Here is a 14,649-nt window from a genome sequence, read left to right on the forward strand (position 1 = left end):
CAATGTAAAAAAAAAAAAAAAAAAAACTTAGTGGCAAGACTGGGCAAAGAAACTAGACATAGGGTGGCCTTATTATCAATAAGGTCTTCATAGCCATAAAATTCAAGTAAGTCAGGCATTTCCACATGTGCTGTCCAAGCTATCCTGCAGAAGCACATAGACACAGGCAGCATTAAGGACCAAAAATGCAGTGGTTGCCTAAGGAAACAGCAGCAGATGAAAGGCACATTGTTCTTTTATTGTCCCGTGGCAACATTAGCTCAGACCTGGCAAAAACCAGTGAGATGATGGTGCACCCATCTACAGTTCAGGGAAGTCTTGTCAGAAGTGGTCCTAATGGAAGACTTGAAGCTAAAAAGCCATAGCTCCAACACCGACACAAGGTGAATGCTGCGCTGGTAAATCCAAATCTCAAAGCCTAGGATAGAACAGAAGGTGTTTTTTTGCTGGAGATGCCTGGAGATTGGCACAAGGAGGAGTGTCTGCAAGCAACTGTTAAGCATGGTCAGCTGTAAAGCATGGTCAGCTGTAAAGCATGGTCAGCTGTAAAGCATGGTCAAGTGTAAAGCATGGTCAAGTGTAAAGCATGGTCAAGTGTAAAGCATGGTCAAGTGTAAAGCATGGTCAAGTGTAAAGCATGGTCAAGTGTAAAGCATGGTCAAGTGTAAAGCATGGTCAGCTGTAAAGTATGGTAAACAGTACCCCAAGAGCCGGTTTAAGCAAGCAAAGGGCCACATCCGGTTCCCAGGCTGCAGTTTAAAGACCGCTGCTATAGCAGGACAATGACCACAAACATACAGCCAAAGTCATAAAAAAAATCTTCATGGTATGGCCCTTACAGAGACCTTATCTCATTATGAACAAGTCTGTCTGGAATTACATGGTGCAAAAGAAGCAACTAAGAAAGCCTCAATCCACAGAAGAACTGTAGTTCACTCTCCTAGCGGTTTGGAACAACCTACCTGCTGAATTCCTTAAAAAGCTGTGTGCAAGTTTACCTAGAGGAAATGATGAGGTTTAAAGGCAAAAGATGTACACACCAAACACAGATTTGATTTAGGTTTTTTATGTATTTTTAGTATAAAAATGATTAGTATAAATTATTATGGATAGGGGAATCTGTCCATCACACTCGGGCATCAACATTGGGGTTTAGGATGTGGTATATGTGTGTGAGCTTTTTGAGGCAGAAACCGTGTTTTATGACTGATCTATCTCTTGAATGCATGTCCTTTTTAATGTATGACAGTATTTTGGTAGCTTTGTTAGCTGTAGCTTGGAATTGCATGCTATTGTTAAGTCTGTGATCTACAACCACCCCCAGATCCTTTTCCATTGCTGCTTCTTCCAGGGGAGCCCCTCTTAATAGGCAATTTGCATGTGTATATTTGGCACCCAAGAGCTTAACTTTATTTTCCAAATATTGAACCTCATCTGCCATGTACCTTCCAAAACCCCTATTTTATAGAAGACCGGAGTTCAGTTCTCTTATTTTTGCATAACAGGAGTGCCCTAGGTCTCACACTTCTGAAAATACTGCCAGCCACCTGTAAGTGCCTGCTATTGGGACCCCTTAGTATTTCAGGAAGTTTATTCATAGGATAAGTTTGCTGAAAGACAGATGTACAAGGCCATAACATTCCTGCACATTACCTGGTGATGTCTGTTTGATGACTTGGACAATCTGCTCATTGCGAGGGTCCAGATAACCCATCTTACTGATAAATTCCAAAGCGGCTTCAATGCTTCTACTCCCCGTCTGCTTCAAAGCCCTTATTGCCATTTCCTAATAAGAAAAAAATATTTATTGATATTTATATATAAAAAACAACATTCACTTTTAACTTTTTTTTTTTTTTTTATTGTTTTTCCATATCTTTTATGTTATTTGGAGTAATAAGCAGAGTTATAGTTATGAAACATTTTCCTGTAGAATTATGAATGAACATATTGTTGCAAGATTATAGAGCTTTATCCGCATTGTTATTCAGGAACATAGTAAGAAAACACTGTTCAATAAAGTATATGTAAAGGCAAAACTTTTTTTGGGGTTTTGGAGACAGTGGAGAAGGATTAGAACACCTGTCTGTGCCCCCATTATGGAGATTCACCCTCTCCATTTGTCCTGGTCACTATTATCATTGAAAGTAAAAGAAAATCTGAAATTTTGGGTTGTCCCCAGAAAAGTAATAGATGGGAAATCTTCCAACGGGGGACTGAAAGTTCTGGAGACCTGGGGGTTCCCAAGGAATTCCCCTACTTTTCAGGGATTTCCTCTCACTTCCTGTTTGGCTATGGGAAGTGAAGCGAAATCTCCACAATGGGACAAAAAAAAAAAAAAAAAATCTTACAAGGGTTATAACCCTCCTGTACTCCTATTTTGCATATAGTTCTACTTTAAAGCAAGGTGTGCTGTACGTACTGAAGTTGGTCCTTCGAGGATTTTGTGAAAATTATTTTTCTTTTGTTGTCTTGAATTCAGAACATATATAAGTACATAAGCAATAAGAATAAACATAAAAAGTGTGGTGTAAAATACAAAAACGGGAAAATAAACATAAACCAGGGATGGTACGTAGAAGTCTGGTTTTGCATATGATGCTTGCATAGTGTTCAGGAACAGATCATTAAAGGTGGACACTGTTTGAGGAGAAGTGGGTACCTGGGTATGACAGGTACCCACTTCCTGGTAAGATCACTGCACGGCGATCTGCGTCATTCTTGGCCCCTCTTCCTTCTAGGACATACGGAGGTCCCAGAAGACGGCGGGACCATTCAGAAAGTGCAGCACTAGAAAAAGGGCTGTGAAGCTGCAATGTTTCACTTCCTGTTTCCCTAACTACAGATGCCGGCGCCTGCACCCGACGCCGACTGACGAATCGGCTAGGGGTGCCGACATTGTGGGATCCCTGGACAGGTAAGTGTCCTTATATTAAAAGCCAGAAGCGACAGTATTTGCAGCTGCTGACTTTTATTTATTTATTTTTATGGACCTGAGACTCCGCTTTACAGAAGAATTCCAGGCATGATATATTTTTACATCATTACATTGGTCCAGCTTGGACCAAAGTAAGTATATTATGTGGATAATGCCCCGGGACGTTGGAAATCCCACTGCTCCCTCCAGCGATCTCCACTTGCTTCCAGGTCCTGTGCTGAACAGCTGGCCTAATACATTGTATACAAGAGGTTGGCACAGGTGCTGTGTAGAGAATGCTTTGCATTTTTTGAATGAATGCAGTTTGTATGGCTGAATTTGAATCACATTCGGAACCAATATGGTACAGGATTCTTTTTTTGGTCCACACTGGAATCAGATCGCATGGGTATTCACACCCATGCGATCCGATTCCTGTACCATTTCATAGTTGCCCCTGCGATCTGTGAACTGATCTGGGGGTGTTTGCATATGTCAGTGTGATCCGTCTGCGATTCAGGAGCGATGCAGGAACCCGCACAGAATTCGCAGGGTTTCCCGCATCGCACCAGTGTGAACCCTGCCTGATGGAGAAAGATTGGGGGAGAAGAGAAACATTGGAATACTAGTCAGTACCAATGTGAAAAAGTGTATTTGCTTTGGAAGAGAACATCACCTCTAATGTTGGGTGTCCTACATGTGTGGCTGCATTATGTAAAACTATTAGAATAGCTTTTTACATTTTAGAATAGGGTGCCTCCACAATTTTAAAGGGTGCCCTGACTGAAAGGTTGAGAAACACTGGGTTACACATGTGCTTCAGGAAGTACACTCCGACTGAACCTGCGGGTAGCTGCAAAGTGGCATGGGGGACTTTTTCAGCACCAGATGTTCTTTGATGGCTCTGATTTGTTGCCTGGAACGTTCTTTAAACAAATATGCAGAAAACAGAGGAAAAGCTCCTGATGTGACTTTAGCTTTCCATGCTGATGGAATGGATTACATTTATTTTGCTTGTACCACAGACATTACTAAAATAAGAGGTGTGATGACTGGCTGACACTTTGATGATGTCAGAACAGGAAGAGATTTTCAGTAAACCTCAATTACATCCCCAGTAAAGATCCCACCCACAACACACCCACTTACATTTGTGGCTTTCCTGTCGTTACATATAAATTAGCACAGGTAGAAAATAAAAAATGACCTAAAGCATTGCACTACAGTTCTACGTTCCTTATACCAATGGTTAAAACCCTTGTCATTTATATACCCATCTCATTTTTAGACACAGCAGGAAGCAAGAGAAACTATTTCCAGGTGAATGCACTCTAAATACAGTTCCTTACTGGAATGTGTGCCCCCATTCACCGATTTCCCCGCTATCCCTGTTCTGGAGAAAACTCCCAATTTGGATTTCTCCTCTTTCTTTTAGTCCCAGGAACCGTGGTCACTGAGACAAACCGATAATAAATCTCCCTAAAAGGAACACAGGCAGTGATAAATACCTGACAGAGGTTTAAACTCCTCACTACTGTATACAAACAAAAAAGATTAAGCTTTAAATACACCGGAGCATGTGTCAAACACAAGGCCTGCGGGCCGAATCCGGCCCTCCAGGCCATTTTATGTGGCCCCTGTACCAAGCTCTCACAGAACCCTGTCTGCCCTGTACTCATGATGAGATAAGGGAGACGCAGGTGCAGTGTGGGATGGGGTATCGTGTGTTAGGCTGCATTGTAATCCCCATCTGTGCCCGGGTGCACAGATGCCGACCAGTGATTGCTCTGCAAGCGAGAAAGACGGAGCCGCCTACACTGCCCGGAGCTGCTAGTGCAGTGATGGCAATCCTTGGCACCCCAGATGTTTTGGAACTACATTGTGATCCCCATCTGTGCCCAGGTGCAGAGATGCTGACCAGTGATTGCTCTGCAAGTGAGAAAGGCGGAGACGCCTACACTGCCCGGAGGTGCTAGTGCAGTGATGGCAATCCTTGGCCCCCCAGATGTTTTGGAACTACATTTCCCATGATGCTCATGCACTCTGCAGTGTATTTGAGCATCATAGGAACTATAGTAAAAAAACATCTGGGGTGCCAAGGTTTGCCATCACTGTAGCTAGTGCAATATGGCAATGCTCACTATTAGATGCAGTTTAGTGGCTTGGGCTTTGGTTCCTGCACCTATTTTCTGAGAAAAAATGTACAGTATCTCACAAAAGTGAGTACACCCCTCACATTTTTGCAAATATTTTATTATATCTTTTCATGTGACAACACTGAAGAAATGACACTTTACTACAATGTAAAGTAGTGAGGGTACAGCTTGTATAACAGTGTAAATTTGCTGTCCCTTCAAAATAACGCAACACACAGCCATTAATGTCTAAACCGCTGGCAACAAAAGTGAGTAAACCCCTAAGTGAAAATGTCCAAATTGTGCCCAATTAGCCATTTTCCCTGCCCGGTGTCATGTGACTCTTTAGTGTTACAAGGTCGCAGGTGTGAATGGGGAGCAGGTGTGTTAAATTTGGTGTTATCGCTCTCACTCTCTCATACTGGTCACTGAAAGTTCAACATGGCACCTCATGGCAAAGAACTCTCTGAGGATCTGAAAAAAAGAATTGTTGCTCTACATAAAGATGGCCAAGGCTATAAGAAGATTGACAAGACCCTGAAACTTGCATAAAAGCCTTTAAAATGGGCACTTTTGATTTTTTCTTTTCAGCTCCCATAGACTTCCATGGGGTCCGCCATTCAGGATAGAACATTTCCCCTGTTCAGGAGTTCTGCTGCAAACCGAACTGGGGCGTGCTTGGCCCATGTCTACCCAACAAAAATTTGAAAAAAAATTAAAGACCAATGTGCAGCCTTTCAGCTGTGGGTCAAAACAGCATTTCTGTAGATTATTAAACACAGCTATCAGTCACAAGGAAAAAATGATAAACTGCGTAGCTAATAAGAGAATTTTCCATGCTATGAGGGAGAGAAGGGGCCATACGAAATACCAGCAGTACTCCGCATACTTCAATAAATTAATGTGGCCAGAGGAATCCACCTATACAACAGGATGTATCACGCAAAGGATTACTGGCAGTCACTGGCTGGAAGAAAAACTGAGCTAATCCGACTTCTAGGAATTTAAGAACATGTTTAGATTCACAGCTAAGATTTCAGACAATCTCCTAATCTGGCTGAACAGGACAGGCAAAAGCCATTCTGGCCATTGTCCTGCCCTGCTCCAGTGCCTGGCTCACAGAGATCAGTAGTTGAACACTGCCTCCTTTAAATCATCAGGTTACAAGTTAAAGCCCAACTTCAGGCCATTTTTATAGTCCCAAGGAGTCGTAAAAATTAAAAAATGCAGTTATCACTACAATATTGATCTTCTCTTTGGCATTGTCCCCACAGTAATTCCTCTTCACCACTAGATGTGTTTAGACATACCATGAAAACCCACTCCACGGTGCCCTGCACTTACAGTATAACGATGCAGATAGTGGTGCTAACAATCACATCAGAGCCACCATTTGCATCACTGAGGACTACTCACCACTGGACGGGAAGTGAAAAGGAATTGTATGTATGTTTGAGGTAGTGTCTAGCTAATTTTGGTTCCAGATGGACATGATTGCCTTTTCCCCGGTAACGGGGGTGGGCCCCACGGTCATTATAGGCACCTCATCGTCAGCTGACCTAGTGGTTCAGTTGGGTATTCGGTTCTCATCTCAATGCTGTTTTTTTTGTTGTACGATATTGACAAATGCGCATTACTGTTTGCTTTTCGACTGTTGTTCCTTCTAAATAAAATATTTGAAAAGGAATTGTAAGGCCAGAAGAAATCTGGAAAAGTTAAAAAAAAAAACGCAAAAAAATACTAGCTGGGCGAGGCACTTCAGGGGGAAATGAGCCCCTGAAAGGAGGCTGAAATCAGGCTTTTCATCTTAACTGAATTCTCACATCTTTTCCTCACTTTATAGTCCTGTACCTCTGTATATCATGATTTGCGACTGATTTTTGCTTAGAAATTATTAACGATTCAGTTTTGTTTTGATGAAGATGCTGCTTCTTTGACTTCACTCCAGGGGGTCTGTGCTGGTAGGGTTGAGTAACAGCCACACACCTCAGCACGAGTCAATAAGGTTGGGACAGAGCCAAGTTTACCACGGTGTACATCCCCTCTTCTTTTAAGAACACTCTGTAAATGCTTGGGAATGGAGGAGACCAGTTGCTGGAGTTTTGGGAGAGGAATGTTCCATTTTTGATGTAGGATTCTAACTGCTCAACACTCCTGGGTTTTCTTTGTTGTATTTTTTGTTTCAGGATGTGCCAAATGTTTTTATTTGGTAAAAGGTCTGGACTGCAGGCAGGCCAGTTAAGCACCAGGACTCTTCTACAACCAGGCCATACTGTTGTCATAGATGCAGTTTAGCATTGACCTGCTGAAATATGCAAGGCCCTGCCTGATCATTTTTAACACCCCCACCTGCTTTATATATCCATATTATTTGACATAATAGTTATAAAATTAAACACATCTTATTAAGAGCTAGAACAGAGACACATGTTGTAAAAAACTGCAGTGCCCATTTTTTAACCCTTTATTGGTGGTCATTGTAGTGCCCCATTACATTGGTGGTCACTGTAGTACACACACCATTATATTGGTTATCAGTGGGAGTACAGTCCCTTTATATTGGTGGTCGGTGGGAAAATGACCCTGTTACATTGGTGGTCAGTGAAAGAAGAGCCTCTATACATTGGTGGTTATTGGGACAAGGTTTTTTTTACTGCTGGCTAGTGAAATAAATGTCCTGCTACTTTGGTGGTCAATGGGAAGAATGGCCCTTACAAAAAGGTAGTTAGTGTAGCGTTCCCTTACATTGCTGGTTAGTGGAAAAGATACCCCTTATGTTGGTGGTCAGCGGAAGGGATTTTCCTTTTATTGGTGGTCAGTGTGAAGAATATCCTCTTACAGATAATTTAGGCCTCAGTCACACATTAATTTACCTGTGGGAGACTTAGCAGGGTTTCCTAAAAACAGATTTTACGGCCATTCGTATGTGATCAGACATACAGCAATTACTGGTGGATGATCGGCCAGGACGCAGACTGTATAGAACCCCTCAAACACTACATCAGATATACCCCCCAGGTCTCCAAACTATGCTGGTGCTGCCATAAGGCAGAGGACACACTTACAGACTTCACGAGTAAAAACTACTATTGAAACTTCGACAGGTGTGTCTCTTGCAGACAGACCATTGGTCTACCTATATTACGATACGCCTTTGTTGACTGAATTACAAATGTTCCCTTCTTAAACATCTAGCTACAGCTAAGGCATGCTAAGTGGCATTGTGGGGGAAAAAATTATGCACCCCCCCCCCCCGTCCCCCCACACCCAGGGATACACTGGATCAGTGAAATCTAGCAAATGGGAGAAGCTCACCCTAGCTTGAAAAATACTTTCATACTTGGACTAGTTCCTTTTAAAAGGATACCACAACCTCAAATTGACCAGAAACCCATAACCACCTGGTGTCAGAACTAAATACTGCCACCCCTGGGGAGTTGGAATGCACTGGAGACAGTGTTGAGGGAGGAGGGGACCTGGACCTCCACCCCATTTTGCTCCCTCATGTCCCCTCACGTAACTATCCCATACATTGTTCTTGCGATCCTTCCTCTATTCCCACCCACATGTGCATTGATATCTTTAAAGTGTTTCCAAAGGGCAAACATTTTGTTTGTATTAAAATAAGAATATGTGATACTCCCCTGCTCTGTGAAATGGCATTGCACATAGCAGCCCAGAACCTCCTCTTCTGAGGTTCCCCACCAGCGCTCTACTCTCCTCACCTACTGCGTCTAAACCCATAGCAGGTCGCTTGCTGTGAAGTAGAGCTGCACGATTCTGAATAAAATGAGATTCACAATTTTTTTTGCTTAGAATAAAGGTCATGATTCTCGGCGTAACATCTTTTACATTATACAGAAAAATTGGGCTAACTTTACGGTTTAGTTTTTTTTTTTTGATTAAAGTGTATTTTTTGCCAAAAAACTGCATTTGAAAGACTTCTGCGCAAATACAGTGTGACATAAAAGATTGCAACGATCTGCATTTTATTCTCTAGGGTCTCTGCTAAAAAATATATCTATATATCTCTATATCTATCTATATATTCTTTTCTAGCAAAAAATACTGTTTTAACTTGTAAGCAACAAGTGTCAGAAAAAGGCTTAGTCTTTAAGAGGTTAAACTGCCCTCCTCTACAGACAGAAGTAAAGTTCATTCCTTTGATCTAAAAGAACCAAATGATACAATGTAAGAACCCTTTCACACAGGCGATCTGATCTACCTGTCAGTTTTTCAGGCGACCAGATCGGATGCTCCATGCATCCCCATGGAGCGGCGGATGTCAGCAGAAACATCTTCGCTGACACCCGCTGCTATCCAATCCGATCCTGTCTGTGAAATCCGGACGGATGGAAACCCTATTTTCCATCCATCTGGCAAATCGAATGGAATCGGATGAGAACGGACAGGCCGACGGTCCGTTCTCATCCGATTCCCTCATAGAGGACAGCAGGGATCTGACAGCTCCATCTCTGCACACAGAGCGGAAACTGAGCCGTCATCCGCCTGCTCAGCGGGGATCGGCGGACTTGTTTACAACAAGTGGTTGTAAACCTCAGACATGAAATATGAACAAAGCATTAATCTCTATAGTGTGTACTTGATTTAATCCAGAGCATTTCTGTCCTCCGCCCCGTTCCTCTACTATCAGCATTTCCAACAAGTTTTGCGGACACCAAGAGAAAAATGGTGACAGGGGAGGGCACAGCTTATGATTGACAGCCTCAGCTCTGTTCCTGTGAGCTGTGTGAAGGGGGGTGGGGGTGCCCCCTCCCTCCAATCAGCTTGTAGATCTTTCCTCAAAAATATAACTTCAGCTCCCCGCCCCCAGCTTTTCAGAGCGGAGAGATCATGTGTAAATTTGGCATTTTGAATGGATGTAAGAGAAAGACTGCTATAGATACAGGTACAACTTATGTAGGGTGATTTGCCTCATCTCTGTGAGTAAATGTAAGGGTTTACAACCACTTTAACCATCCCTGTGGACAACAGAAGCGACAAACATACTTATTTAACTTCCCAATTATAGACACCTTCACATACAAATTAAAGCAATATACATTACAACTTAAATCTGTAATTACAATTTGGATGTGACATTTACTGGCGCATAAGATACTCTCGTGTTTTAATGACTTGGGATCGGTTTCACCAAAGGAAGATTTAGCACTAATCTAGAGGCAGCGAAGAGGAATTCAGATTGAGAACATGTGTGATAGGGGGGGTAATTCATGTATGGGGAACATGTTCACAGAAACTCATCATTCTTGCCATTTTTGTCATTCTCTTGTGAGAATGTAAACATTTCATACCTGCTTATTAAAGACAGATTTTCAAGAAATGCTGCAGCTGAAAACTGTTTAAAAAGTGCCCTACTGCCTGGAAATACAAAACCTGCGTTCTGACTTTTAGTTTTTCCGTTTTTGAACGCGCACTCCAGTTCTCAAACATCTATGTAAGCCTTTAATCTGTTTTCAGTGTTTCCTGTCATTTCTCAAGGTGTACGTTTTTCTTCACAAATAATTTTTTTTGTGAATAGGTTGAAAAGCTTCTTTCCGGGAGATCCTGCCAGTAAAAACGCAGGTGTCCATTAGGCTGCCTATGCAGTTGTATGCAGAATGCGCAACATTAAAATTATTTGCTTAAAGTGCGGTACTTGGCTACAGATTGTCCATAGTAAAAGTATAGCCCCTCCTTGTGACCCCCATGGTGGTTGTATTTTTTTCCCCCCCCATTAACCACTTAAGCCCCGGAAGATTTTACCCCCTTCCTGACCAGGGCCTATTTTGCGATTTGGCACTGCGTGACTTTAATGGACAATTGCGCGGTCATGCGACGCTGTACCCAAATGAAGTTTACGTCCTTTTTTCCCCATAAATAGAGTTTCTTTTGGTGGTATTTGATCACCTGTGCGATTTTTTGATCATGCGCTATAAACAAAAAAAAGAGCGTCAATTTTGCAAAATATAACAATATTTTTCACATTTTTTTTTTTATATGAAATTCCCCCCCCCAAAAAATGTAAAAATCTAAATTTAACACTTTAGGCCAATTTGTTTTCTTCTACATATTTTTGGTTAAAAAAAAAAAAAAAAAAAAAAAAAAATCGCAATAAGCGTATTTTGATTGGTTTGCGCAAAAGTTATTGCTTTTACTAACAAAGGGAAAGATTTTTGTCATTTTTATTGTTTTTTTTTTTTTTTTTTTAAACAAGTAATGGCGGTGATCTGCAATTTTTTTTTGCGGGACTGCGACATTGCGGCGGACAGATCGGACCCTTGACTGAAATTTTTTACACTTTTGGGGGTACCAGTGACATTACTACAGTAATCAGTGCTATACATATGCACTGTTACTGTAAAAAATGACACTGGCAGGGAAGGGGTTAACTTTATTGGAGAAGGAGGGGTTAAGTGTGTCCCTAGGGGCGTGCTTCTAACTTTGATTGGATGTGGCTTTTCATGTAACAGCAGAGATCTACGGTCCTACATAGCAGGACTGTATAATCTCTGCTGTTACACAGGGGAGAAAGACAGGCGGCTTTGTTTACATTAGCCGCCTGCCTTTCTCCTGGTGTAACCGACGATCGCGAGTGAGCGGCGGACATTGGGTCCGCCACTCACGCGCGCAGGGGGGTCCGTGAGCGAGCAGGAGCGCGCCTCCGGCGGCACACGCTCGCACCCTAGAGCCTCACAGGCTAGCGATGTAGTACTACGCCACTTTGCCTGTGAGGGGCTGACTGCCGACGTAGATAGTCGTTAGGCAGTCGGCAAGTGGTTAACATTTTATTAAGAAAAAGAAGTAAAGTAACAGAGAATAAATGGGCATACATTCAGATAAAGCCGCCAAACGGCCAGCCAAAGTATGAGCACATATAAGACAACAGTAGCAATGTAACGCTTAGGTTAGAAAATGGCAACAGTAACAATGAACAGCCAAATGATGGGGTCATGGAGGTTACCAATATGTTCTAATGGGCCATCTGCGCCTAGAATTCATGCCAACAATAAATGTATGGACCAGTATCTGGTATGGATGATCACCTATTCGGCGTTCCGATTGGTTAAACACCTTGTTGAGGTCCGGTGGTTGTATTTTATGTTCTTATACTTACCTTTAACTAAATCTTCAGGTCAGTCACACGATACTACAGGGTCCTCTTCAGCTTAGTCTCTTCTCCGGGCTGGGTTGGTCCCTACTGATGCACAGGGCAATGACATAAGCACCACTCACTGCACCAATACACTGTTTATAAAGGGTGCTGTGATGATGCCCCCTCCGATGGCAGGGCTATGATGGCCTGCATTCAAAGTAGAGGCTTCAGGATTTATTGACCCCCGAACCTGGAAGACTGAGGATATATTGTGGCCAACAATATATATAACTCCATATTAAAGCGAGTCTTGCAGCTACAGTTTGCTTCAGAGTGACTCCAGGGTACAACCTACCTGCTGAATAGAGCAGATTTTTAATTCTGGTGTCCATCAACTTTTCTGTACACCTGGCAATATCCCCATTTTTTGAATGGCCTTGAATCTCAGCTCCCGAAGATACAGGCCAGGGATTTTAGTGTTCTAGAACTCCACACGTTCTCTAAACCAGCCTTTTTCAACCAGGGTGCCCAGGCAAAATATCTACAAGCCAGTGGGTGGATAAAAGCTGCCTTTTATAGTTACACAAAGCCACAGGTTTTCATTGTACCCCATTACAACCTTCTAGCTGCCAACCTCCTAACGACCAATGACATGATCATTTGATGGGGAGGATGTCAGTTGCCTGCATATCATGCTTTTTTGAACCTCCCTTGCCTTTCTCCATCAGCTTTGGAGGTCTCATTAGCTAAGTGATGGAGAAAAACTGAGGGAGAAGAGAAACATTGGAATACTAGTCAGTACCAGTTTGCAAAAGTGTGTTTGCTTTGGAAGAATAAATCACCTCTAACATCAGGTGTCCTACATGTATTGAAGTTGCTGCATTATGTAAAACTATTGGAATAGTTTTGACATTTTAGAATGGGGTGCCTCAAGACTGTCCATAATTTTGGAGGGTGCCTCAAGATTGTCCATAATTTTAAAGGGTGCCTTGACTGAAAAAAAGGCTGAGAAACTCTGCTCTAAACCTAATGCAGCATAGAGGTAGGTTGCAAAGCGCAAGCAGCTTCAGTCCCAACAAATCTTAGACGAACCACCTAAATCTGACTGTGATGCATTATATAAAACATATAAAAGCTTAACTAAGATAATCTACTGACATAGTGCAGTTGTCACATTTCATGGCTTGCATTCACTGACTTTTTTGTACTTGCCGCCTTTAGATGCCCTTTAAAGAGGGTCTGTGTCTAAACTAAACTATTTGTTTCAATGACAATCTTCCTATTAGATTATACTGTATGTGCATTTAAAGAGGAAGTAAACCCTCCTCTGACACTTTTACCTATAGGTAAGCCTATGATAAGGCTTACCTATAGGTACTGTAAATATCTCCTAAACATGTACCGTTTAGGAGATATTTACCTTACATGCAGCCAGTGACGTCACTGGCGCATGCGCTCTGAAGGAACGGCCGCTGGTGCCGTTTCTTCAGAGCCCCGTGCCGTGACTGTCGGCTCCCGCGCGCATGCGCGATTTTGCTTGGTACCTGTAAACGCTTCCCTTGAGGCTGCCACTGGACTCCGCCTTCTTGGATGTAATGTCAGCAGCCCCAGCAGACTCCCATCTGCCAATTAAGTGACACTCATTCTCCTTCACTCCTCCCTCCCCTCAGAATCTGCTTAAATGGGTAGGTGGGGAGGTATAGAGTAGCTGGGCCAGCACCGAAAATAATTAGACACTCTCAGAAGAGAAGATTATGATGTACAAGAAGGGAGGAGGCTGTATTCGGGAACTGACCCTCCTAGAGTAGTCAAATTTTCTAGCAAGTTCAGACACTAAAGTCAATCAATAAAATAGAATAAAATAAAATAAAAGGTTTAGGTAATGGAAACACTGCAAGTAGGCATGTAAAATACTTTATTTTCCAATGCTTTTACCTGCAATTTTAGAAGTTAGTGACAGGCTATAAAGCTTTAAGTAAAAGTGCACTTTTAAGACACCCATTCTATTGTATATCAAAGCAAACTTCATATATTTTGAGAGCTGGGATCGATTTATGTATCCCAGATTAAAATGTTATTTTATTTCTTGAAAAAGGAATATACAAAAAGTGCATATGTTCTCTGCATATGAAATTACAGTAAAAAAGACATCCGTAGCTTCCCCAAGGCTTCGTTCACATCTGCGCATTTTTGCGTGTTTACAAAACGCACTAAAAACACATGATGTGTTTGCGATGCCATTTATTGTTAATGGCATCCCAAACGCAACAAATAGATACACATTTTGCTGCACTCAAAAATGTTCAACAAATGCAGCAAAACGCATAGAAAAAAAATGTGCAAACCTGAAAGCTGCAAAAAAGCTCCAAAAAAGCTCCATGACGTGAAATGAATGGGCTTCTCTATGCGTGCCACTCGAAAAATAGGTTTTTGTAAAGCCCCAGATGTGAACGGGCCTTAAAGCAGTAGTATACTCCGCTATTTGACTTTAACCTACAGGT

At 42.2% G+C, this 14,649-nt stretch overlaps 1 protein-coding gene across 2 annotated transcripts in view; it reads right to left on the bottom strand.

Annotated features, from left to right (window-relative positions):
* The window catches only part of LATS2 (large tumor suppressor kinase 2), a 93,021-nt gene that overhangs the window by 23,964 nt on the left and 54,408 nt on the right, over positions 1–14,649 (bottom strand). For both annotated transcript variants that reach the window (XM_082245246.1, XM_082245245.1), the window contains one exon: positions 1,654–1,786. In XM_082245246.1, coding sequence (XP_082101372.1) covers positions 1,654–1,786 — 133 coding nt within the window. The remainder of the gene's footprint in view (positions 1–1,653; positions 1,787–14,649) is intronic.

This window comes from Pelophylax lessonae, assembly GCF_965119305.1.
Source record: "Pelophylax lessonae genome assembly, chromosome: 2".
Lineage (NCBI taxonomy): Eukaryota > Metazoa > Chordata > Amphibia > Anura > Ranidae > Pelophylax > Pelophylax lessonae.